At 38.0% G+C, this 27334-nt stretch overlaps 1 protein-coding gene across 1 annotated transcript in view; it reads left to right on the top strand.

Annotated features, from left to right (window-relative positions):
- The window catches only part of MYH10 (myosin heavy chain 10), a 104270-nt gene that overhangs the window by 62839 nt on the left and 14097 nt on the right, over positions 1-27334 (top strand). The window contains exons 8-29 of the mRNA XM_059828138.1: positions 1497-1560; positions 3195-3293; positions 4255-4398; positions 4707-4802; positions 8249-8367; positions 8812-8964; positions 9365-9538; positions 11356-11529; positions 13273-13387; positions 14464-14526; positions 17000-17193; positions 17465-17586; positions 17920-17989; positions 18085-18245; positions 18873-18981; positions 19064-19195; positions 20526-20732; positions 21954-22091; positions 22631-22754; positions 24992-25163; positions 25824-26036; positions 26140-26284. Coding sequence (XP_059684121.1) covers positions 1497-1560; positions 3195-3293; positions 4255-4398; positions 4707-4802; positions 8249-8367; positions 8812-8964; positions 9365-9538; positions 11356-11529; positions 13273-13387; positions 14464-14526; positions 17000-17193; positions 17465-17586; positions 17920-17989; positions 18085-18245; positions 18873-18981; positions 19064-19195; positions 20526-20732; positions 21954-22091; positions 22631-22754; positions 24992-25163; positions 25824-26036; positions 26140-26284 — 2988 coding nt within the window. The remainder of the gene's footprint in view (positions 1-1496; positions 1561-3194; positions 3294-4254; positions 4399-4706; positions 4803-8248; positions 8368-8811; positions 8965-9364; positions 9539-11355; positions 11530-13272; positions 13388-14463; positions 14527-16999; positions 17194-17464; positions 17587-17919; positions 17990-18084; positions 18246-18872; positions 18982-19063; positions 19196-20525; positions 20733-21953; positions 22092-22630; positions 22755-24991; positions 25164-25823; positions 26037-26139; positions 26285-27334) is intronic.

The raw sequence follows: 27334 nt of genomic DNA, 5'->3' as shown, positions 1-27334 counted from the left end.
TTAAGCAGTAGGGAGTAACCGTTGAAGCTAATTTAAAGTATTCCACCAGTTTTCTTGAAACTTGGAGAAATTACTTTGAGTTGAAAATGTACAACCACAGTCACGGAGCAGTTGCTTTGCTCTGAGGCTAAGTCAAGATAAGGCTGGTAGGTAGGTTGTACCTTTCTCTAGATTCACTGGTGTGTTTGGGGGGAGAAACTGCGTCACTCTTGTGCACACAAATCTTTACAGCATGAATGGGCTTTATCAGGGAAGGTGAGAAGGGTAGGGTGTTCTGGTAAGAAGTTGCAATAGCTCAAATGATTGTAGCAACTTGTTCAGGCGTTGAGTCTGTAGCATGGCAATATACCCCCAATATACATTTTCTAGGTTGGGCCATTGCTAGAATACATATATTCTACAAGCTTGTAGAGTAGAATATTTAATATGAAAATCAGTAGTACAGTCCCTGAGCTGAATGGATCTGCCAAACAGGAATTTGCTTTAGCATACTAATAGCACTAATCAGTCAGACTTGAGATAAGCGAGGATTTGGATACCAATTGTAAGAGCGCTTTCAGAAGGCCTCCGCAAAAGATATTAGTAGGTGGCTTTGTACAGGTACCATCAAAAGAAAGCATTTAGACAGTTGTTAGCAAACTGCTGTGATGTTCCCTGATCTCCAAAACCTGTTTGTATGTTGATAGAGGACTGTAGAAATTGGATGCAATGAAAATGGAGAGCCCAGTGTGGTCACTGATTTCTTCACATGTTTGCAACCAGGGGAATACCTAACAGTTTCATGAGCCCAGACTTGAAATACAGTAATGGTGCTGTTAAAAGTGCTCCAACTCCAAGCCGGAGCCTGTTGTCCTGTTGGGAATGTTCATAGCCAAGTGACAAATCAGATTGGGGAACTGATGTGGCTTAAAACTGGTATAATATATCCACTTGCAACCACTTTCTTTCCAAGAGCTGCTCTACATGTGGGAAATGTGCTCTTTACTTGGTCCTTTGTGGAGAAAAGGAGATGTATGTGGAAGAAGTGGGTATATTGTCTCTCACTCAGTCCCTTCTTTACCAACTGCTAGAAAAGAGAGGCTATGCAGATAGCGGCCATCCTGGTTTTGGAAATGGAAGTAGAAGTGTGATGGGCTGGGCTGGGCAGCACACTGAGATTCAGGATTGCTGCAGATAAAGCACCTTTAGGCACCAGTAAATTTGCTATAGAAATATGTGCCCTTTCAGCCTTAGACAGCATGTTTTGTCAATGCAAGAAATTGAGCTTCGCTTTCAGAAAAGTTTTTAAGTCTGGATTACAAACATATCTAGAATACTTTAATCTTTAGAAAGTGTTGTTGTGCAGCGTAACATATTCCTTTGAAATGATGGCTGAGCACATTGAAGGGAAAAGATTTCATTTGAACTTGTGTGAAATGCTTGTTATACGAATGCAATGTTTTTATACAGACAGCATTGTTAATAAAAAATTACAAAAAAATTCTCTTTTTTTGCAGGGCAAGTTCATTAGGATTAACTTCGATGTTACTGGTTATATTGTTGGGGCCAACATTGAGACATGTATCCTACTTCATGCCACATCATTGTAAAATGCAAGTTTCCCCGATTGTTTTGCTTTTAACCCTAGAATTCATTGGAATGCAGTGAAAGGTTACCACATTTCTACATTCCTTTGACAACATCCATCTATTCCTTTGTTTCAGAATAGCTGATCAAATATCACAAAGTCAGCATGCTTCCTCATGCTTAGAAATCTGATACTCCAAAATTTAGCACTCTGAAATCTGCTGGATTTTGAGACTATCCTTAAAAACAGGGTACGTTAAATAGGGAAACTATTTAAAGTGTCCTTGCTCTATGAACACTTCTAGAAAAAACCTGCCTTCCTCATCAGAAGTTGAGCTACTCTATTGTGCCTAAAGCTTGGTTTTGCTCTCATCAGCACTGCAGAAGCAGCTTGCTGCCTAGAGGGAGGTGGTGCTCGTTAAAAAGTGATAGAGCTGGAAGTGCTGGGACACCTTCTGTTTTCTTAGGTCTTCTAGATACCAGTGTAGGTTCAATAATACAAGATCTACTAGCAATTAATACTGAAGCCTAATTCAGTTTTAGCTTTAAGGTTTGTTTTTATTTACGATTGTGTAAGAACAAGTAAAAATACTTGCACTGAAAGCCCTTCTCTAAAGTTGTTTTCTTGATACTAAAAATGTGTGTGTAATTTTTTTTTTTAGTTTGTTTAGTCTGTTTTCTGGGGGAATAGCAATAGGGCAGTCATAATTTTATGAAATTGGAAGTCTTAGTAAACAACATCATGTGAGTATTAATCATAAACAATGCTGCAGTTAAGCTTTCATTCTGTTGCTATGTGTTAAACTGCTTAATTTGAAGTTCATTGAATGTTTGGAACTGTCAAAATATAATTTCCCAGTGAGGCTGGGAAAATATGCTTTAATGCTCAATGATTTTTTCATTCAGCACAGGAATGAAGGCAGTTTTTGTTTTTATGACAGTTCAGATGAATTATTTTGCCTAGAGCTTTGTGAAAACAGGAGGACTTAACTCTTAGGGAATTTTTTCTTCATCACAAGAACTCATCCTTGCTTGTGACCTGTGTCATTTCAAATCCCTGTCCCACATTTGTTTTACAATATGGAATATCAAGAAATAAAAACTTGAATAACATTACATTACAGCTTATGGCAATTTGTTAGATGCTATCTGCTGCACAAATTGAATTCGGGAGCTGTTTAAAGGCAGCGCAGATTGTATGTAAAAATGCAATGCTCGAAAGAAGTGACAAATGCACTTCAGGTAAGGTACTCTTGAGTTCAGCAGCTTCTGGGTTTTTGGTATTAAGAGTTCAGCTAAGACCTTAACAGAAGAAGTGATTGAAAAAGAATGGCCAGCTCCCCCTCTCACTTAGACTTCAGCAGATCCATTACAGGCAATTGTCAGCTGCACGTAGCAGGGAAATACAGTCAACATCCAAGAAATGTGTTTGCTGAAATTGAATTCTACCAGTCTGAATTTGAAATCTCTTATTTAAAGTTACTGAAAGTTCATATTGGACATAGTCCTGTCATTACTATTAAAGTTCTTTTTGGTCTTAAAGTAATTGTATAGCCTGCTTTGAAGGTTTTGTTTGCACTGGATGTTTTTAACCAAAATTGTAGGAGATCCTTGACTAGTTCCATCAGACTTGTTGGAAAAGTCTCGCGCTGTTCGTCAGGCTAAAGATGAGCGGACATTTCATATCTTCTATCAACTACTAGCTGGAGCAGGAGAACATCTGAAGTGTAAGTTGAGAATCTCATTTTGTATACCTGTTGCTTCTGCATGCCGTGTTTGTTATTTCAGTGTTAATACAGTTGTGTTTCAACTGTTCTTTGGTCTTGAAACAGTGAGTTTTAAGAGGAACAAAAAGCCAGGTGGCTTTGTTTTGAAATAACTTCTGTGTTTTATCAAGTATGTTGTCAAGCAACTGTTGCATTTCAAGCAAATGGTTCCTACATGACAAAGTCCAGTTTGGGCAGCCTCTGGCTGGGAATCACTGTATGGAAACTGCAGTGCTTCCAGCTGATAAATAACAACCCTGGTCAGCAGCGACAGCCTTACCTATTCTGGACCATGGTTTCAAATTGGGTAGAAAAAGCAGTCATTTTACTAACACATAGTGAAACCCTGCGGCTTTCTTCAGCCATTGCAGTACTATGTTGGTTATCCTCTACTTTCTCCCTCCCCGTCCCCCTCCCCGCCCTTGGTAACTGTGAATTTCTGCTAGGTTGTGATAAGTGAAACTATATGAAGGTACAGACTTCAGAGAATTGATGCACTCTTTCTTCTCCTGTATTAGATAAACTGGTGTTTAGCATCCTTGATGTGGTAATCATCAATACATAACTCTATTTCTGCCTGTGTCTGTTACCTTTCAATAGAGATACTTCTTTTAGGATATTCCAAATAGGGATTTGAGATTATGCTAGATCTGAGTTGGGTAATGTTCTGTTTACAGGCCTAATGCATTAAAGAGCTAATGTAGGTTGCTACAGATAGAGATTCTGGGAATTGGTCTTTGGCTTCTAAGGTACACTCATTTTTTTTAGAGTTTCAGAAGCTGGTGTAATGGCTTGTAGCCATATTTGAGGAACTGATTTCTTAAAGCATAGTTAGTGCATTTAGTGACAACAGAGTATAGGTGGGCGTGAACAGCATTTCTTTAGCTTATTTTTCTATCTCTTCCCCTTCCCCCCAATACAGCTGACTTGCTGCTTGAAGGGTTTAACAATTACAGATTTTTATCTAATGGCTACATCCCCATTCCTGGGCAACAAGACAAGGATAACTTTCAGGAGACTATGGAAGCCATGCATATCATGGGATTTTCGCATGATGAGATATTGTGTAAGTTATCGAGTCTTTTGGATTTTTAAAGTGTATTTCTTTTCTCTTGTGCGCACACACACACTTGCTAATTTAATGTCGCCAAATTTAATGTTGCTTCAGTGTCTTGACAGCCTGCAGCAAATGTTTGCTTAACATGAGCTAGAGTTGAATTAAAGCCATTTGCCCAAAAACTACAGTACAAACTTATCTCCTTTCTGAACTCATACTTTGAATTTGGAAGGAAAGTGACACAAGTAACAGAAGAAAAAGTTGTTAAGCTGGGCCCTCTTCAATTAAACTGTTGCATATGTCTTTTGGTAACACAGCAATGCTGAAAGTGGTGTCTTCAGTGCTACAATTTGGAAATATTTCCTTTAAGAAGGAGAGAAATACCGATCAAGCTTCTATGCCAGAGAATACTGGTAAGTTGATCATGTTCTTCCTTTAACTTGTGCTGTAGTTTTCTTCCTGCTGTTTGTTTAATGCATATCTTTAAAAGTACAGAGCAGTCTTCTGAGATTCCTTGATTGCTTTCTGTGCCGAAAACAGGCCATGACTGTTGTGGTAGTAGCCACTGGGCAATTATTAAAACTCTCCTCTTCCATTCTCGTAGTGGCAGACAAATTTAAGTACCCATCAACAGAATTTATGCTGTTTGCATTGCTTCTAAACTTTGAACAAGTATTTCAGTTGTAGTCTTGTTTATTGCTATCTACAAAGACTTAAGCACTAGGAAAAAGTGCATGCTTAAATCAGTTTGTTTTCTTTGGTTCTTGACGGTAGTTTTCTTGCCAATGATAAGAACCCTGGAGCCAAGCACAACTTCCATAGTGAAATGGCTGAACATAAGAATGCTGTATTTAGAAAAATCTGATTTCTGAAGTGGCATGGCACTGTGACTAAGATTTAATTTATCAGTTAGTACCTGCAAGGCGATCACCATTTTCAGGACTATATTTCTTCACAAAAAAAAAGATAGCTGCTGGAGCAAATCTCGGGTTTTTAATTTAGTACTTCAGTACCAGCCTTTTAAATGCTCTTATGGAAAGTCAGCTTTGAGAATTGGCATCAGTGGAAAGAGCAGTAAGAACCATCATTCACAGGACCTGCTGCACATGCATAACTCAAATTCTTGTCTGCGTCTCGTTTCGTAATTGTCCTAAATTGCTGTGCATGTAGGTTGCTTGCAATGTCCAAAATTGTTGTCATTTCTTAGGGCGGTGGCCTGCTGCCCAAAGTGCTCCAGCAAGCAGGTGTGGATTAAAGTTCAATAGTCACTGGTGGTTGGCACTTTGAGTTTTGCAGTGAGGAAACAAGGTTGGGTGAGGGATTAGTTTTTTGGGCTTTTAGTGCCAGCTTATACAACGCAGATGAGTCATTGTCGATTTAAAAGGTGTGATGTAGAAAGATACAGATGCTTCTTACTTCCTGACTATCTTGACTTTTGTTGTATTACCATTATTTTTTGGATATAAATTCTGAATGATTGTATTGGATATAAATATATTGATACTACTGGACATTTATAATACTGGATATAAAATTCTGAATTATAAAGCAAAGATGCTGAAAAGCTCAGATCATAGTTAAAGCATGTTTCTCTTCTCTTGTATTTAAAAGTTACTTTATTTGGTTATGTGGTCTTTGTTACTGTATCTTTCTGAAGACACTGAGTGAAACTCATCTCCCCCTTCTTGTCATCTGTATTGTCACATCTCACTGTAATGGGTTTCCCTAGTGTCCTCCAGAGAAATAAGTGTGTCTTAATAGCGAGTCGTCTCATTTAGAGGCATGTGTCTGAAATAGGTCAAGTTAGTGTCTCCATAGATGGGAAGGAATTTGTGCGAGTAGTGGAGATGTGAACCTATTCAAAGAATATTAAAAGCAAATTCTACCCTATAGATAATAAATATAGATAAACAAATATCAGTTTCAAGTATAGATACAAGAGGTGGCAAGAAAGCCATATCGCCTTCATGAATGAAGAGGAGGGAGAAGCTGTATTTAGAGAACCATTTCATGCTTTGCAGGTTTGGAAGAAGCCTTTTTGCTGAAAGGGCAGAGGTTCATAAGCAGCCTCATAAAGTTCATGCCTCAGCTATGATATGAGATTTTCGGTATCTTTGCTTTATAATAATTCAGAATTTTATATCCAAAACCCAGTAGTAATAAAACACAAGTCAGGATAGTCAGGGCTTTCTACAGTTGCACTTTTTAAATGGACCTTCCTCAGTTATAAACAAACAAGATGAATTATGCTTTTTTTAAAGTGCAAGATTAATCAAGCTGAAATAGTGTGAACCAGTTCTACCCTTTGCAGTGTTTGAGTTTTGACTTGCAAATGGTTTCATTTCCTTCAGTCAAACCTCTGAAATGCTGGCTACAGCCTCCTTCAGTGTCTGAACTGGATGTGATTTTTATTATTACCTCTGCTATGGTTTATTGTTATTGTTGTTAACCTAAGCTATGGTTTATTACAAACTGGAAAGGTAGGGACAATAAATTCCATGTCACAGGTTGATGAAAGAGGAGCTGAGTGTAGTGTTTGGAGTACTGCATGGGGGGAAAAAAACCCTCCTTCCTTAAAAACTGTAATATCTTTTATATAGTATCCATTATGTCACAGTATCAAGCTGATGCTCATGGCTTCTAAATATTTTCAAGTTCTTGCTGGATTTTTTTTAAAGATCCTGACAGCGCTTGCTAGTTTACACCTGAGGTTGTAAGTTTTATCTGATGTGCTGATGTGCAGTATCTTTATACTGAAAGCACAGAAATGCTCCTGTAGGTAGCTAAAGTGAAAGGAGTGCTCAATTTGTGACGCTACCCTAATTTCACTGATTAAGTTGTGTGTTGATTCATGAACGCTTCTAATGAGATTCTCTGTCTGGCCATACAGTCAATATTAAGAGCAAGTAGTAGTGTTTTTAATACCAGGAAAAAAAAAAGTAGAGGAAGCTCTTATATATTGGTATTAAAATCTATTTTCCAATGCTGATTTTTACAAATAATAGCTTTTCTCATTTTGTCAGTAAAACAACGAGCTGTCAGATTACAAAGATAAGGGTTAAAGTACTTTCTGGATAGTGTGGAGGGCTTCCTGCTAAAGGGCAACTCTTACCCGGACCTAAAAATATCTTTAGCGTCACTTTCATTTTTAGAAGTATGGAATCATAAACACCTAACCTACTGGAAAATTTATTTGGAAGAAGGGATTGATGCAGCAAGAATACATAATGATGGTGTGGGTAATTCGTTATTTCAAATAATGAACGTGACACCAGGAGAGTTCATGCTGTCTAAAAGTGCGCTGCTGCTTACATTATTATTCTATATAAGCTATTAAAACCCCATGTTTCAAATAGTTTAAACGACTTATTTTGATATAGTCTGGAATAGAAGCATTACACTGGCATATCTGCCTAAATTGAAACAGTTTTTAAGCAACCTTTAGTATGATGGAGTTGATGTGTGATGTCCTCATACTGTGCTTTTTTTTCTGGAGATGAGAAAATGAGTGTTCCCTATTAAAGTAACAAAATGAACGCTTGTACGTGGGCTGTGCATGACTTCCCTGCAATTTCATGAAATCTAGTCTTTTCCGCACTCCCCTAAGAAAATTCAGTGGTGTACTTCTGCAGAGACTTCCATCAGCCTTTGAGATGGAAGCCCTGTGGACGTGGGCTGTGAGATAAGGTAGGTCTGTCCGCAGGACAGAAGTGCATCTCCCTGACTGCTACTTCAAATGGCAGTTCAATTTTTAAGCTGGCTTATGACAGCCTTTGTCAGTAGCTTGTTTCACCGATGCTGCTAGCTGCTGTGGAGGGTGGAGGATTTAAATGCTTCCCTTTATTACTTTGATCTCCAGTCGCACAGAAACTCTGCCATCTACTGGGAATGAACGTGATGGAGTTCACCCGGGCCATACTGACACCGCGCATCAAAGTTGGCAGAGACTACGTTCAGAAAGCCCAGACCAAAGAACAAGTAAGTTTTGGTGCTTTAAAGATGAAGTGAAACCCTACCTCACCCTGATTAGCACTTAATAAAGAAAATTGGAACTAAGTGTGTACTGCCACTGACTTTGTTTAACCTTACTGTCTTTATTAAGTGTTCTTATATGGTCAAAATCAATGGTAGAATAGAAGAAACCTTTCCCTTTCCTTGACCTTCTGCTGGTTTCATCCTTTAATGTCATTGTTGTATGTATCAAACGCACAGAGAGCTTTTGTCTTTTTTATGGAACAGTTTAAAAACAAATTTTTCATAACATTAATCAAACTGCATGCTGTTTCTACTGCTTGTTTTCATTCCTCAGCAGTATTAACTCCCTTAAACTTCTTCTGTTACACAGTTATTTGTGATAATGTTCATGTCTGTTCTTTTGATGACTTCTCCAGGGTAAATAAATTTTCCTGTTTGGATTTTCAGGCAGACTTTGCAGTGGAAGCTTTGGCAAAGGCCACCTATGAACGTCTCTTCCGCTGGCTTGTTCACCGCATTAATAAAGCTTTGGACAGGACCAAACGACAGGGAGCGTCTTTTATTGGAATTCTGGATATTGCTGGATTTGAAATCTTCGAGGTACTTCAAAACACTGCTAATCAGACTCTTCTTTTCTCTGTTAATGTGCATTCAGGGCTAAGTGTAGAGCCGCTTAATGGGTGCGTGTTCCAAGGTTGCAGGAGGGTTTTGTTTTGTAGCATGCAAATGCTTTTACAACCCTAAATTACAGTGCCAGAAAGTCATACTTTAGTCTAAATCATTCCTTTATACGTGATGGGTTTTCCTACTATACATTATTTAATTATATGTAACAGGGAACCTAAGAGATTTGAATACAGCTTTTTCCAGTTTTCTTTACAATATATCTGAATGTCGTAGAGTTATGCGGAATTTCCTTGTAAGGTCAAATTTTTGACTTCCAGATATGTGATAAATCCTGTCACTGAATTATTCTTGGTTACTAATGTTATTTTTGTAGCTGAACTCCTTTGAGCAACTCTGCATTAACTACACCAATGAGAAGCTTCAACAGTTATTTAACCACACAATGTTTATCCTGGAGCAAGAGGAGTACCAACGAGAGGGTATAGAGTGGAATTTCATTGACTTTGGACTGGATCTGCAGCCTTGCATTGACTTGATTGAAAGACCTGTAAGTTTGTGCATTAATAACGCTCTACAGAGAAGAGGCTCCATTTACGGCTTTGTCTTTTGCTGCCTGCAAATTGTAGGACTGTACAGAGATTTCTTACGGAGCTGTCATAAAAAGTGAATTAACTTGAAGGCTGAAATCCAGAGTCTAAAATATCAAGTATTAGCAAAAGGATTTATCCTTATGGGATTTTGCCTTGATGTTAGGGTAGAACACCGAGCTAAAGATATTAAGCTACTATTTTTATACTTTTTTTTTCCCTAGTACTAATGAAGCCTTTAGTCCTGTCACTTTCATATTAAAACAATGCCATTGTGTTAAAGGCGCTTTAGAGCAATGGCTCAATTAGAAAGCTTTTCAAGACTTATGGTAACTTTTTTTCCATTTGAGATCAATAGCAAAATTTCTGAAACTTTGTTTAGGGTAGCTTTTTTCCCCTAAATCTGCCTTGTGAATAGGAAAGTGGTATCTTAAAAAGCACAGTGGTTAAAATCACTTTTAACATACTCTTCTGGTTGCTCAATATATATGGAAGCTGAAGAGGGCTTCACAGAGTAGGGAGGAGCAGTTGGGTTGGGGGGGCAAGGGGGAGAACAAAGATCATTATTCCTGAAAGTTATCATTCTTCACACCTTAGAACTATGCTGTCAAAATTGTTTTATGACCTTTTAAATTAAACCTAGGGCATTGCAGTTACTACTCTGTACATTTCTGTGTGTGGATTCTAGAATATGCATAAGCTGCCAACGATGCTATGCATCCTGAAGAGCAGGAAAGCCCATGAGCCACATCGTTTTTCTTTAGAGAAGGAAAAGGGAAATCTTATTTCAGTTATCAAAGGCTTGCACTTTGTGTGGAACTTCAGAAAGTTCTGCCTCCTTGGAACATAAAATCTCTGCCAGAAAGCCTGAGGGGAGTAAGTGTGGATGCTTTCAGTATGCAGATGTTTAGGTGAATATCCTAAAATGCATCAAATTACTTGATTTTCTTTTTTTGAAAAGCAAATGTCAGTACATTCATAATTGTTCTGTAAATGTGATGCCATGTTGGAGGCACATAGAAACATCTCTCTTCAAATGTGTAAAATTTACATTCATTATAGAAACTTTTGAAGTATAAATTATTATAAACTTTTTTCCATTGCTTTTCTGTGTACATCAGTCTGTCTTCCCTGAGGAAAATGATCCTGTCAAACAATCCTACAGCTGCAAAATACAGACATTGCTTGTTCCCTACTTCACTTTAAGAATAAACAAACCCTCAAGTGGAGTGCTTAAATTGTATGGAAAGAGAGGGAGTATATAAAACTATGCCGGCTGCTCAAGTTAAGCCTGCTGAATCTCTTTGGATGCTGCTACTGGGTATCAACACAGCCCTTGGCAAGGGGAGGCTCTGTGGCTGCCACAGCAGTATCGAGTGGCTGGAAGGGATAACTGTCTTCAGTTTAGCCCACATTAAAGCATGACATTAACTACTGTGGAGATGCGTATGAGCTGCTGTGTATGTACATGTTGCAGAAATGTTTGGAAGGTAACTCTAGAGGTCATCTATTCCTGTCTCTGCTCGAAGCAAGGCTCTAGTGAGCACTAGATCAGGTCACTCACGTCTGGCTCCAATATACACTGGAATGAATTTGAAACAGTCATAACGTTGTTCATTCAACGTGACTCCCCCACAGCTTGTTTTCATTTAAATCAAATTTGAATCAGTTTAGACAACTTCTTATTGCGGCATTCAATAGTGTGTTTTAAATACTAAATTTTTTAAAAAATGTATATATTAAACATTAACATAGATTAAATCCAACTGAATTTCAGGCAAATCCTCCTGGTGTGTTAGCATTACTGGATGAAGAATGCTGGTTCCCTAAAGCTACTGACAAGACGTTTGTGGAAAAATTGGTCCAAGAGCAAGGAACCCACTCCAAGTTCCAAAAGCCAAGACAGCTAAAGGACAAAGCAGATTTCTGCATTATTCACTATGCAGGGAAGGTAAGGGTTAAATGTTAAATACTTGGTTAGAAATGTAGGTTTTGGGAAAGTACTATGTGGTATAGCTACCAAATTTAGAAATACTTGTGCAGGAGGGTGGCCTTGTTTCATTTTCTTCAACATATTCAGGAGTACCAAACAGAAAACTGAAAAATATAAATTAAGCAAATACTTCAGTTTCCTTCAATTTTGTTGTCAGGTGTTACAGGTTAGTTTTCTCAGGACTTTATTGAAAGGAATGTCTTTTAAATATCTATGTTTCCAAGTTGATAGTAGTGCTTCAAGTAGGGCTGTGTCAGTACCCTCCTCACTTTTATCTCTTCAGTTCACATAAGATTTTCTGTATATATCCTTTTATAGGTAAGCTGATATCTTTTTGTTTACTGTTAGTTCAATCTTTATTCTCCTGTTGAGAGACAGAGCTCAACTGCAACGTGAACAGGTCCATGAAATAACTATGCAGTTCTTGTCAGCATTTTGTGGAACCTTCATGATCACCAGGTCTATTCCATAGGGCCATGCTATGTAATTAGTTTTGTAAATAGTTAAAAATTAATCCTAGTACCAATTTTTGCCCTGCTATTTAGAAGAAACTGTGCAAATGATTAAGAGCCATTCTTTAATTTTCATTTAAAGTACTAATGGTTTGTTGTTATCTACTCCTTGATGTCAGTGATGCCAAGTAGATAATTGTAGCAAAAATTGAAATAAAGAAATGGGACCTTTTATTGTATCAATATTTAAAACAGTAACTTAGAAATAATGGAATCATCACTGTTACTGCACTTAATAGTAGATCAGTTGTGAAACAAAAGGTTACCTTTAGGTAATCAAAATGAAGTAAAACAGCTTGGTGCCTGACTCCTGGAAAGTAATTGTTCTGAAGAATGCTTTACTTTTGCCAAACTGAGTGGGCATGTCTGAGATACTGGCACCGCATTGCACATCTTCCTCTGACAGAAGGCATTTTTCAATTTTCTGTCAGAATGTTTATTTCCTTCAAAACTAGTATAATTTGTAAAATAGCATTTACTGCAAGAAGTACTAAGATGACGATCTGATTTAATTTTGGATGCTGGAAACATTTAAATGTGGCTTTCCTTCCAAAGCCCTTGTTTAAAAATAGAAAACTCACAGTTTGTTTGAAGCAAAAACGTGCTAGTCTACATAGAGGTCTTGTTGGACTTACGGAATTTTAGGGCTCTCTTTTGGGTTGGGATGAAACCACGATGGTAGCGTTTTCAATTGCTGAGCTATAGTTTAATTGCAAACCACAGAATTGGCTCTTTCAAGATAAGGGCTTTGTTTGTTTTCTTTATAGAACAAAGTGTTGAAGTATAACTGCTACAGTGAAATTAAAAAAAAAAATCATGTTGCAGCACATCCTTAATTTACTCTCTACTAATTCAGATAAAGTAATTAGGATCTATACTGGAGTTGTTTTTACATCGTCGCAGCAAAGCCTTGTTTTGGCAATAACACTAGGCTGAAAATGTATCCAAGCTATTAGTAAGCAAAAAGTCAGATTGCTAAATTTTTAAAACTCCCATTTACCTTTTCAAAAGAAAACCAACTTTTCGTGGTACTTTGAACTGTTCTAAGGAGGTGCAACAAACTCATAGCAGGCAAATATCAAGAAGAGGATAGGAGGGAAACATCAGTATAATATTTTGAAAGCTTTTTTTGATGCTGGTAAATTTAAAACTAGTCAGTCTGATCATGTGCAACTTGGCTACTCTACAGGTAGACTACAAGGCAGATGAGTGGTTGATGAAGAATATGGACCCTCTGAATGACAATGTGGCTACACTCTTGCACCAGTCTTCTGATAAATTTGTTGCAGAGCTTTGGAAGGATGGTAAGAGATCATACTTTGAGTACGGAAGCTGTTAGCGATTTTTACCTTGCTGGATGAGTTATTTTTTTGTGCCTGTTCCCTCCTCACCCTCACCTCTACATTGTAAATATCTACAACATTTTCTCTATTGTTTAGCGCCAAAAGCACAAGGAAGCTGGGTTGCACCTATGGTCCCTTGCACATGTACCATTTCTGACTAGCTGCTTCTCATGTTCATTATTTGAACTGATATTCACTTGCTACTTGTTACCCTGTGTCAGATGTCATCTGTAGAATCTTGTCCAAAACTCTCAGCTGGAATTGCTGCAGTTAAGTCCTGAGTGTAAACAGCTGTAATAGTACTTGCTGTTAATAAAATATTGTCTTATGTGAGCACCAGCACAGTTGTTTCTTGTGCAGTGGTGGGTCATATCGTGGAAATCTGCATCTCATAAAATAAAATTCATTAACAGCCATACTAGGGCTTAGATATTGCATGTTAAAATCAAATGCAATTATTTTCCTGTTTTAACTGTACACTGCTGTTTAGCTAGTCTACCTGCACATTAGCTTGAAGTGTTTATCAACATTTTTACCAAAATACCCCAAGAAGCAGAAATAGCCAAATAAATACTTACAAGGACTTTTCTATTCTGGTTTTTAACATCACAGTACATTAATTAGAGTATGTTTACATGCCACAGTATATAAATCTTGAAGTTTCTTATTCCAGGAGGAAATTAATCTTGTGATATAGAAGATGCTGTAGGTTAACACTGAGTTTCCCCTCTTATTCTCAGGAATACTTACTTGGTTCAGCTACAGAGAGCAGTTTTAATGAATATATAAAGAACTTTTTGGTTGGGGATCTGCTCCTTTCCTTTTGAGTACACGCACAGAAGCAAAAGTGTTTTGGTCCAAATATGCAAAACTGCTTCCACAGATAATTGAAATGTGCATGGAATATGTTGTGGCCTAATTGCTTTTGTAGCACAGTTAAGTCTGTTTGCAATTGATAAACCTGTTCTGTATACTAACTGAAGTGTCTTGTGTATCTGCTCTTCTGTCTTTCTGTTTTTGCTGTTTCTCTGCCTTAGAGATTCAGAATATTCAGAGAGCCTGTTTCTATGACAATATTACTGGTCTTCATGAGCCACCAGGTGAATGGATATAAAAACAGTAGGCCTACTAAAGGCAGGGCTGTTATATCTACAGGAAAACCATTTTTGCTCGTAGGTTTGCATGAACTTTTCATTTCATGCTAAACTTAGGTATACCTCCACAAGGCAAATGGTTTCTGAGTGCATACCTATTCAGTTGCTGCTGCATACATATAGCATCTCTATTTTATGCATTGCATTTAAGCATTGCAGATAAAAAGGTTTGTTGCTTCCTAGTTCCATGTTGAGATGCAGAATTGCTTCTTAAGTGATAATTCTGGTAGCTCCAAGCATTTGAGAGAATGCGTAAGCTTTGTAACACTATCAAGCTTCTTTCTGCAGTCCAACATTGACAAAACTCTAGAACACTTTAGGATGTGGATATATTTTTTTGGGAGGAGAGCTGAAGAATGTACTGAAGTATCAGAATGAGTGCTGCAGTTGTAGTGGGGGTAGTAAGTGAAATAAACTTCTTCCAGACTTGTTGCAATTGTTCTTTTATTTAAAAACCTCTTAATTTTAATATTTCCCTTTGTAGAAGCTGCACACGTTTCTTGAGGTATCGAGAAATCAAAGAATTCACTTATTTGGAATGTCTTTTTGAAGGCGCTTTAGATATTTTATCCAACCTCTTCCTCATCCTTATCGTATTCCTCTCCCCAAGTTTAGAAATACATGTATGTGAAGGTTGTGCCTTCAGATTTTTGATCTTTACTTGGGCTTATCTTCCACTACTCATGATACATCACACATTTGAGGAAGCTAGTGGTGTTTCCTAAAGTAATGACTGGAGGGCTTGAGTTCAGAGGCTTTAGCCAATGGATGATTGTCCAGTCATGCTGTTCAATGACTGCTCTTAACCCATAGGGAAGGCTTACATTTAACTTCAATAATCCTCATTGAAATATAAATGACCATATTATAGTTGGAGGACAGAGGGGAGCAAAACAAAAGATGCACAATTAAGAGATATATTTACAAAATCTTAAAAAGCACGTGGCCAAACAAAAGCTGAATGGTGTCCAGTCATTAGTGGTGTCTGGTAGCTGCATGTTTCTAATATTTACAAGCTGTTATGTTCATCTTCTGTAAGACTGATTCCCAGTAATCTCTATCCCATTTCTGGTTTAGAACTGAATTCTGCTTCAAAGTTAATATTTGGGATATGATCTTATGAACAACTTACCACCTACTTACTCTTCTAACTTTAATAAGCCACTTAGTTTTTTGTGTTCAAAACTGTGTGGAGGATCTGGGCTCTGCTCTACTACATGAAAGACTTACAAGTGGTTATTCAAACTTGTTGCCCTGTATTTTTCTGCTTTTAATTTTTTTTTAATAGACCTTTGAAAACCAGTTGAATATGAGTATGAAATAAGTGTCAATACGTTATTTCTCATAAACAAAACGAATTCTGGTAGCACAGCATAATTCCCTCTGCTTTGGTTTGAATGAATTTGAAGATAACTTCACAAAATTTAAATTGTAGCCTACGTATAGTGGCTTGTTTCTGGCTGGCCAGCTTGGTTTTCATGGAGAACCAATATATGTTGTGTATTTGCTCAGTACTAAGAAGTGCCAACTATAATTATTAAGGTGTTAAGCCACCTGTGTATTTTTTTAGCGAGCTGTTTAAATAACTGTTGACACGCACCTGGAATCACGTTCATGCTTTTAGCATAAATGTTTTAATGATGGCAGTCAGATTTCTAATTTGTGCTTCTGAAGAAGAAACCATAGAGATCCTTACCCAAAATGTTCAAAAAAATCAAAGAAAAATCTCTATTCTGATGCTTTATGGCAGCTTTCAAGTGCTTTGGTGTGCAGTTTTCCTGTTTTTAAACTTGTCTTTTGGCTAGGGAGGTCTCTGCAGTTGTATATAAAACTTGGAAGAATTCTTCAAAATATCTGCCAGACTTCTGCTAGTCTGCTACTTTTTTCCCCTCTTGTCACTGAAGTAACACTATTTCCAACTCTTCCGTAAATAGTATGCTTTCAAAACACTTCTAAATATTCAGTGAAACTCAGATTTAATCTATATAATTACCATAAGTGACTCTTCATTTTAAGCAAATATGCACAGATGTCTAATTTCAACTATTCAACCCAGAAATATTTTGCATTGTAAGAATTCAAATACTTGCCAGTTTCCAGGCAACTTTCTGTCTCTTAAAAGTTGACTTAAAATAAAGAAAATGGCTTTACTGGTCATGTAGAACTGCAAGTAAAGAGCTGGATATTTTAGTCTGTACCTACTAAAGCTACACTATTCTGCTGTATAAGTTTGTGGCTTTTGGTTCCACTGCTTCTGCACAGCGTCCGCAGTACATGCTGACTGCCTTGTCTACTGATGGCATCTTCTGTCATTTGTTCCACAAAGCTTCTGCTGCTGCACTGTTGCTCCTCTTTCTGCCTATCTTTATACCTGACAAATATTAAAGTCCACTTAATTATTTTCTCTTGTCCTTCCCAGTGGATCGTATTGTGGGACTGGATCAGGTCACTGGAATAACAGAAACGGCTTTTGGCTCTGCGTACAAGACCAAGAAGGGCATGTTTCGTACTGTTGGCCAGCTGTACAAAGAATCTCTCACCAAGCTGATGGCAACGCTCCGAAACACTAATCCCAATTTTGTTCGCTGCATCATTCCAAATCATGAAAAGAGGGTATGTACTACAGACCATTCCTCTAATTCTTTCTCCTTTTAATAAAGTCTTTACATGCATTTAAGGTGATGCATGCTGTCTGTATCTTCCTTTTGAAATCAGAAGCCAGGTTTCACAAAGTTCTCACTGATCAAATATCTTCCCAGTATTCCCCATACATCCCTTTATTTAGACACATGACTTTGTAGAGGGTAGCCTGAAGAACTTAAACTACAGTTTTTCATTAATACAAAATAAAAGACTAAAAATCATGCTTGTTTTGTTTGTCCAGGCTGGAAAATTAGATCCACATCTGGTTCTAGATCAGCTTCGTTGCAACGGTGTTTTGGAAGGAATAAGGATTTGTCGACAAGGATTTCCAAACAGGATAGTGTTCCAGGAATTTAGACAGAGGTAACAGCAGGAACAGTATTTTGAGTTTTCACGAGATAAAGTTCCTTGTTAAATAAATGAAGACACCCCACACCCCTACTCCCTCCCCCAACCCAACTGGAAGAAAATCCAAAACCATGTGTGAGGACTTGAAGTGGCTTGAACTTGAAGCAGTTAAATATTGCAAGTTTATTCTAAAGACACTAGGGAAGGGGAAACCAATCTAAAATGGACTTCTGGAGAAACTTTCTGGAGAAATTCCTTAGCCGTGCACTTGACGACTATAGCTTTATGGGTTTATAATAACATAATAATATTGTTGAATGTAAAGGTGTTTTTTCATTTGACTTAAAGGTATGAGATCCTTACTCCCAATGCAATTCCAAAAGGTTTTATGGATGGTAAGCAAGCCTGTGAGCGTATGGTAAGTGTTTATACCTATATATTGTCAAAACATTGAGAAGTTGAAACAAAAATTATCCTTTCCTTGATGTAAAAACAATGTGCTTGCCTGTCTAGATCAGAGCATTAGAGCTGGACCCCAACTTATACAGAATTGGACAGAGCAAGATCTTTTTCCGAGCTGGTGTCTTGGCACACTTAGAAGAAGAACGAGATCTGAAGATTACAGACATTATCATCTTCTTCCAGGCAGTCTGCAGAGGATACCTGGCTAGAAAGTATGTGTGGTCTTACGGTTTGATTTTTCTCATGGTCATCTTAAGTCTCTTTGATAAGGAGCTATGCATTAAAACTTCCATTTCAGGAGAGATTTTCTTAAAGTGTGTTGCCTGACAAACTGTAGCTGTATCCAGGGTATATAGGGGAATTTTAACCTAATAATAAGGATTTGTGCCTTCATTCCATGGCAATATCTCCTTTTCTTCATCTTCCCTTTGTGACACAGGCAGATGTTTATGGTACAGCTAGTGGCTGCAAAAAAAAAAAATATCTCTCTTTCTGCTTCACTGGAATTTCTTAGTGATACTCTGGAAAGCCGCTTTTTTGAATTTAGAGGACAGTTCAGCATCTAATCCATCCTGATTTTATCTTTTTAAGAAAAACGTCTGTTAAGAGTAAGAACAGCTAGCGTTTGTAATTATTGTTTTGAAGATAGTGAATCCAGCTTTTGCTCTGCCTCTTCGTATAAGGAATGAGTGCTCATAAATCAGTGTAGTCACTGAAACTTAAAAATAAGCCTATTTATGGTCTGCAAGTGTTCTAGGGTAGGGTAACCTAAAAATTAAAAACACGGACAGATGCTCAGCTGTATTTAACATGAAATGTTTTTCTCTTTCTGTCTTCAGGGCCTTTGCAAAGAAACAACAGCAACTGAGTGCACTGAAAATCCTGCAGAGGAATTGTGCTGCGTATTTAAAGCTTAGGCACTGGCAGTGGTGGAGAGTCTTCACGAAGGTTCATTATATTCTGTCACTTTCTTTGACTTTTGTAAATAGGTAGATGCAGGTTCTTACTTGTTCATTTCAAATCTTTGCAGGTGAAGCCTCTTCTTCAGGTTACTCGTCAAGAAGAAGAACTTCAAGCCAAGGACGAGGAGCTAATGAAGGTGAAAGAAAAACAGACAAAAGTGGAGGCAGAACTTGAGGAAATGGAAAGGAAACATCAACAGGTTTGTGCCTGAGATCAGCTTTTGATATGTAGAATGTATATTGCACTATAACCTGTGTGAGGGAGCCATGTTGGGGAGACACTTGTGAGCAAAAGCACTGCGAATCGGGAGAGCTAACTCATTTCACATTCTGCTAAAATCTGGAATAGGAAGATATAACATGAGCTATTCCTCCAGGAATGCAGAAATATCATGTTAATGAAACTGAATTTTGGCCTTTCCTAGTTTTTGGGAGAATTTCAGTAGCACTGTCATTTTCCTTTTTCAGATGTGTTTGCAGGGTAGGATACTTGTGTGGTGTACGTGACACATGACATGGGGAAGCAATTATGACATTTATTGGACAAAACTGAAAATGAATTTATGCTGATAAGTAACATTGATATAAATTTAAAGAACAGCTGGAAGAGTGTCAGTAAAGATATACACGTATTTATCACTATGGTAATTTTGAGACATGATAAAACTGGGATGGATACCTAGAATGGCAAAGCATCAGTTCCTGTTGATGAAAGGCATGGCCTGTGAGGAGTGTCTAAGGACACTGGGTTTGTCATAGTTTGGAGAAAAGGAGCCTGAGGGGAGACCTCATTGCTCTCTACAGCTTCCTGAGGAGGGTAAATAGGGAGGTGCTGCTCTCTCCTCCCTGGGATCCCGTGACAGGACACATGGGAATGGTTCAAAGCTGTGCCGGGGAGGTTTAGACTTGGACATTAGGAAGCATTTCTTTACCAAGAGGGTGGTCAAACACTGGAACAGGCTTCCTAGAGAGGTGGTCGATTTCCCATGCTTGTCGGTGTTTAAAAGGCATTTGGACAATGCCCTTAATATCATGCTTTAACTTTCGGTCAACCCTGAAGTGGTCAGGCAGTCAGAATAGATTATTGTTGTAGGTCCCTCCCAATTGGGACTATTCTATTCTATTGTCAAGTTTACACAGCAAGAAGTAATGTGTTCCAGTACTGTTCCAGTGGCACTGCTCTGCCACTATGCAGGGATGAGTGTGAGTCCAGGGAACAGGCACTTCCCTCATATTTTTGCTGCTGGTAGAACAGGGCACGTGGGGTAGGCACAGCAGGGTCTGTTGCTTGAACTGGGGGGACAAGTGAGTGAATATTGGTGTAGCCCTATTACAAAAGCTGGTTTCTTCTGGACTGCTGATAAAGCCCTGTGCTAAAAGTCTTTTGGTTTTGCATATTAACCAGGGAGTCAAAGGCCAAGTGTTGTTCCGACTCTTAAGTAACTTTGTAGTTGTCATACGTATAATCTCTCATGAGAGACTTTGAAACGTTGTTTTTACTGCTTTACTACTTTTTGTGTATATTTGTAGCTTCTAGAAGAGAAGAACATTCTTGCAGAGCAGTTACAGGCTGAGACGGAGCTCTTTGCAGAAGCTGAGGAGATGAGGGCTCGCTTGGCTGCCAAAAAACAAGAGTTGGAAGAAATTCTCCATGATTTGGAGTCCAGGGTTGAGGAGGAAGAGGAAAGAAACCAAATATTGCAGAATGAGAAAAAGAAAATGCAGGGCCATATTCAGGTATGCCTCTTGGTAACTGAAAATGTAAAAGCATGCAAACAGGACAGTTAAGGATGGGAAAGCTCCCTCAGCATCTCTGCAGCATGGAGGACTTTAGCTCCTTAGCATCATGTGTGAAATAAAATAAATTTGAATTTTTTTCTCTTCCCTGTGTTTGGTGTGTTTAGCTTCTTGTTGTCACCAGGCATATGAGGGTGAAAAAAGAAAAAGAAAAGTCAAAATGCCCTGTTGGTAGCTATAGCGTGTGCACATAGAGTATTAAAGGTAGCAAACACTTGAGAGGGAGGAAGAACTGGGAATGACTGCATGGGGCTTACCTGCTTTCTTATAGAAATAAAGACTGATGGGATGATCTTGCTTATGGGAGAAATGTTCCTTTTTGACTGAAATCTAGTGAATATCATGAAGAATATTACTTCTTTGACTTTTATGAAACTAAGACAACTTCATCTCCTCCAAGTTACCTGGTTTATTTTTTTGTGAAAATCAGATTATTTAGATGCTTCCTTTAAATGCATGGAGACCTTGAAAAAGGGAATACCTGAGAACTTACTGTCTTTCAAAATATTTAAGGTACTTGAAGGGGAAATAAACCCCATGTCTCGGAGCCCTTGCTGCCTTTTAATGTGTCCATTAGTATGTGGACACTAGTATGTGGCTGAGAATTTTGTTTAAAATCATGAATTAATAGAAGCAGAATACATTATTGCTTTTCTAGTCATATCTAGCTATTTGCAGCAATATCTGCACCATTTCAGCTATAATATTGAGATCTAGATTCATACTGAGATCAGGAGATCTGTTTCCTGTGGTGTCTTTTCCCAGACACTTGCACTTTTACACCAGATGCCCTATTCAGTTGCAGTATTCTAGGAAGTATTTGACATAAAGCCTGATCTGATTTGGTTGTCATTAAGTAGATTCTTTTATGTTCAGAATTAAGAAGGTGCAAGACTCTGAAGTGAGTATACATTTCCTAGATGGCATATTTCAGCCAAGGCTGAAATAGAGTATAAAAAAGAATTCCATGTGTATCACATAGCCCTTAATTTCATTACCAGATCATTGATATAAATGAATCTAACAAAAAGCGAATGCATTTTTAGTGTTAGTTAGGGCAGGTGGCTTTTCAAAATAACACTTTTTTTCACCATTTTAATAAAAAAAAAACCCATATGGGTAACCTGGAAAATGCACATATGCAATTGCCTTTCTTCCCAGGACCTGGAGGAACAGCTTGATGAGGAGGAGGGAGCTCGACAGAAGTTGCAGCTTGAAAAAGTGACAGCTGAAGCTAAGATCAAGAAGATGGAGGAAGAGATCCTACTGTTGGAGGACCAAAATTCCAAATTTTTGAAGGTGAGACCAGTGGTGATTCTGCACATAAGTAATGGTAGTACCAAGTGATAGCTCTCAAAACATTTGAGACTGCTGTTACGTTATCTATGGAGTTTGTGCCTGAAGACTTTTGGGGTTTGAACAGGTTGAAGCTGAGGCACTTAAAGCTTCTTTTAAACTGACCTTTAAAAGGCAGGTATTTGCCATGCATTCTTTCCAATTTCATGAGTCTTCCAAATCTAAGAGCTGCAAACAGTGTTTATCATAGCTACTGTTGTTCTTTGCAAACAGATTTCCAAAAGTGGACAGGTAATGCTGTCCTAAAACCAGGCCTCCCGTGTATTAAATTCCAAGTCTCACTTTCTTGGAAAACAAATGTTTACATTTCCATACTATTCCACTTGATCCTTAATATTGACAGGTCAGTCACTTGAAATAAAATCTGTACTATATATGCTGTATGAAACCTCTATATGGATTTTGTATATAGTTATTTGTACTGCTTAGACTCTTCAAATTGTATGTTAGAAGTTATTCTTTCTCCCCTTTCTCCTAACTAGGAAAAGAAGCTGATGGAGGATCGAATTGCTGAATGTACTTCTCAGCTGGCTGAAGAAGAAGAAAAGGCCAAAAACTTGGCCAAACTCAAGAACAAGCAGGAAATGATGATCACTGATTTGGAAGGTTTGTTCCTACTACATTTGCCTATTAACAGCTTGGACATCATGCTAGGAAGGAATGGATCACTTATTGCAATGTATGCAGTATCTGGTCCAGTCTGCTAAGTGTAACCTTATATGTAGATACCTTCATAGCTGCTATTTTTATCTAAATCTTGAAAGAAATTTGTGTTGCTTGCAAGACTTGTTGCATTTGGCTGCTCAGTCTTTCTCATGTTTAACTTGTTACTTTTTCATTTTTGAGAATCCATTTCATTTATAGACACAGTTAGAAATCCATGTTGTTGCATGCATCCCTTAGTAACAAGGTAAACCATCTGTCTCTTGGGAAGCTGCTACACTTTTCTGTAATAACACATTAGAACAACGTATTTCTGGAAGAATGTTAGTAGGCATTCACTAGGCTTCTAATATCTTTTGAATAAGCAAACCTGAATTGTTTTGCTTTTCTTAATGCTTTGTTTATCTAAAATGATTCAATTTCTTTGGCCATTTATTTCTGATTGTTTTGCCTGTCTTGTCACAGGCTAAACTAGCCCGGTATGTAACCTTCCTTGATTTTATGTTTCTTAATTACTTATGGCTGTAAATAGCTATTGTGCAGCATTAATAAACTGCCAAGTCAAAGTTGCAAAATACAAGGCAAAGTTGCTCTCTATGCCCTAATTTGGAAATAGTTTTTTAACTTGCTGTATTATGCCCAGTCTTGCTACATATTTTAAAACTTATGTGCTTATGGAAGAATACCAAAATTTTAATCTTATCTGTATAGGAAGGTACTGAACTAACAGGGATAGTAGGTGATTGATGTACCCTTTCTTTAAAAATCATATTCAGAGACTTTAAGATGGGGCATAACTAAGCTTTACTCACTGGAAAATAATGCTTGAGTAGTTGTGTGCTTAAATCAGGACTAGTGTTTCTGAAGACACTTGACAGATGTTTTTGGTTATGGTACCGTTCCAAGACTGATGACCTTAGAAATGGAAATTAAAGCTTAAATATAAAGTATGCAACTTCTTGGCTAGTAAAGCACAGTAAAATGATATTTACTCTTTGAGATTATTCAAGAAGCCATTAAGGTCTCTCTGCTAGGGTCTTGGCACTGCTAGGTACTGAAACTTTGGAAGAAAACCCAACCTAATTCAGTTACTATGAGCATTCTCAATTACAAAATTGGGTCTTATGACACTATTCTAACTGTTACTCACCAGAAATATAATGTAAAAACAGAGGGAAAAGTGCTATTTTTTTGAATGAGGAACTGTTTAGAGAAAAACAGTGTTACTTGAGATTGTCTGGAAAATCCCAAATAGCCCTGGGTGGCTGTAAGAGATGATTCTTGAACATGGCTCCCTTCCCATGTAGGAGATGATGTCCTGATCCAGTAGCAGTCTTAGGAAGGGTGTGAGAGAAATCTCTGCACTGAGGACCCACAAAGTATTGAACAAGTCTAATGACTTATGTTTATGCTAGTGCATGTAGAATTGTGCTAATGCTATGCTAAGCAAAACCTTCCTGTGACTTAAATATATTACATACCTGGCCATTAGCTAACTGTAAACAATGCACCCAGTAACTGCCTTAATCAGACAACAGGCAGATCACCTAAATGTATTTTATTGCTGTGGCACTGAAAACTGGATAGTTTTCACAAAGAAATACCTTAGCGCAGGAGCATCTTGGCTACACAAATAAATTACTGGAAACTATCAGGGTTGCAAAGTCTTGCTAAATATCAATGGGCTGTGAGTTAGTGGCACAGATACTTGCAAAACTAGTTTATCAAAGTTTTCTTTAAGCTATACTATTTTCAAGTGGACCTTTTGGAGTCTAGCCTAGCCCTTCCAAAACTATGCAAGCCATAATTTTTTTCCAGTCTGTAGTTGTTCTTCATTTTTGAATCCTGATGTCTGTGATCACCTGGCCTAGCAGCTCAAACTGCTCTCTGTTAGATCCCATTCCTTATTTTCTGTTAAGATGCGCTTATGTTTCTGTTCCTTTACTTTAAACTTTTTTCTCCAGTCACTGACTTTTTCTTGACTTTCTATGTAAATCACACAGTTCTGCTTTGCAATTTCATCTTTCCCAGTCACCCTTCCAGCTGCAGACTGGAGAAGGAATTGACACAGCGTATAGTAAACTTCCTACCCTTCTTGCCACCCCATTGCCCTGCCCTTGAACCTTCTGAGGATGACAAGAGAAAAAATTGCTTCTAAATATAATTCTTCGCTTCCTTAGAGCGCTTAAAAAAGGAGGAGAAGACCCGTCAAGAATTAGAAAAAGCTAAAAGAAAACTTGATGGTGAAACAACAGACCTACAGGACCAAATAGCTGAGCTGCAAGCCCAGATTGAAGAACTGAAGATCCAGCTGGCCAAGAAAGAGGAAGAACTGCAGGCTGCTCTTGCTAGGTCAGAGCATGATGGGGCTTATAGCTACAGAAGTGTGGTAGAAACCTACTTGCGCAGACAGAATTACACCTGGCTGCAAACTTACCAGTTAGAACTGGGAATGTTAAGCCAGAAGCCAGTTCACCTTTGTACTAGAGCACCTCTAGACTCCTGTGTGCTGTGTGTAGGCATGGCAAAAAAGGAATTTGGTGTTTTATCAGCATCCTTGCTCTGCAAAGCTCCAAAACCAATGTTTCACCAGGGTATAATAGCATTTGGGCTCTGGAAGGTTTTTTAGTCTCCCAGAGTTCATCCTCAGGAGGGGAAAAAACAGGTAATTCTCAGCGAGCCTTGTTAATGGTTGAAGTACTTGATAATGTATGTCCTGCTCAATCATTGAAAGATTTGTGTGGTAGTCTTGCAGCCACATTATATTATAAACTAAACACCTTTTGTATTTTTTGAGTAACAATCCACCTGTAGTACCTGGGGCACTGTGCTTGTTAGGGTCTTGAGACTAACAGTGCAGCAGTGGTTTTCTGCCTATGAAGTTTTAGAAGGTCTAATTTATTCTAGTAGGAAAGTTACCATTTGTGTACATAATTTAAATAACACTAGACTGTTAAGAGAATAGATTTGAAGCTACGAAATATCATTAACTGTTGTGCCTCTGTTTAACAGAGGTGATGAAGAAGCAGTTCAGAAGAACAATGCACTGAAAGCAATAAGAGAATTGCAGGCTCAAATTGCAGAACTCCAGGAGGATCTTGAATCTGAGAAGGCGTCACGCAACAAGGCGGAAAAGCAGAAAAGAGATTTAAGTGAAGAGTTGGAGGCTTTAAAAACCGAACTGGAAGATACCTTGGATACCACTGCAGCACAGCAAGAACTGAGGTAGGATTATCATGTGTCTGTGTAAGAAGGCACCAGTAAAATTAATCTTTCATTTACAAAACACTAAAATGTTGATTTTCATAACCATTGCTGTTTCCTCTAGGACAAAGCGAGAGCAGGAGGTGGCTGAACTGAAGAAAGCAATTGAAGAGGAAACAAAAAACCATGAAGCACAGATCCAGGAAATCAGGCAGAGGCATGCTACTGCCCTGGAAGAGCTCTCTGAACAACTTGAACAGGCCAAAAGGGTGAGAAGAAAATGAATTACAGAAATACATTTTTCTGCTTCAGGACTTTTTATAAGTAACATAAGTGTTGTGGTCCCTTCCGCTGGTATCTGCAGATCTAAGTTGTCCTCTATACATGCATAACAATTGCAATTGAATCAAATATATCCTGCTAGTTTAAATGTATTGCAACTATAGACAATCTTGGCATCTGTCTGAAAGCTGTTCATTAGACTTGGAAATGGTGCACCTAGAGATAACTTCCTGTAGTACATCTGTGGGAATTCTCCAGCAGCCCACATGCTTATTTGGTGAAAAGCCCACCAGAGCAGGTGGGAAGAGGCACACCTGGATAGTATGGTTCCTACTAGTGTTGCTTGAGTGTCCTGTTCCAAAGCAGAATTATTAAATTCCAACACTGCCAAAAAAAAAAAGTATCTTTAGTTTGTGAAATTATAGTTCTGGTCATTCACAAATGAATGTGTGGACAGTTCATATACTGTAGTAATAATTTTATGTAGGGAATACTTCACAAGCTTCCTTAGTTTAAAATACTAAGTGAGAAACATAGTAATTAAAGCTGGTGGAAATTATAGTTTATTCACCTGAAGATCTTATTCATGTCTTCTGCCCCTTACTCATTAAATATTCTCAATAAGAGTGTGAAAAGATGGAAAAACACCCTGCAATCCTAAACAAAGGTCCAGTGATAAGATTATGTCAGTTCTGGTGATATAGTAAGAATGGCACTTAAACATCCCTTATGCCAATTATTACTTTTTAAAAAGGTTTTTGACAAATGTCAGTGCAGTGGTGAAAAGTGCTTTGTTATGCACTTCCAGGCTGCTATGCCTACTAAAATCAGGGCAGCTTTAGTTGATATCTTTCCTTTTATTTCTGTGAGATGAGCCATGCTGATCTGTTAATGGGCACATTCCTTCCTACTTACAGCGCTACTCAAACAGTCATTTTACAGCACTGACATCCCAGATCTTGTTGAATTCAGAGAAGTATCGTCTGGTCCTCACTGTTACCTGTGATATCTGAGAGTGGAATAACTTGCATTAACTT

This window comes from Gavia stellata, chromosome 22 (assembly GCF_030936135.1).
Source record: "Gavia stellata isolate bGavSte3 chromosome 22, bGavSte3.hap2, whole genome shotgun sequence".
Taxonomy (NCBI): Eukaryota; Metazoa; Chordata; class Aves; order Gaviiformes; family Gaviidae; genus Gavia; species Gavia stellata.
This window is presented reverse-complemented; position numbering and strand designations above follow the sequence as displayed.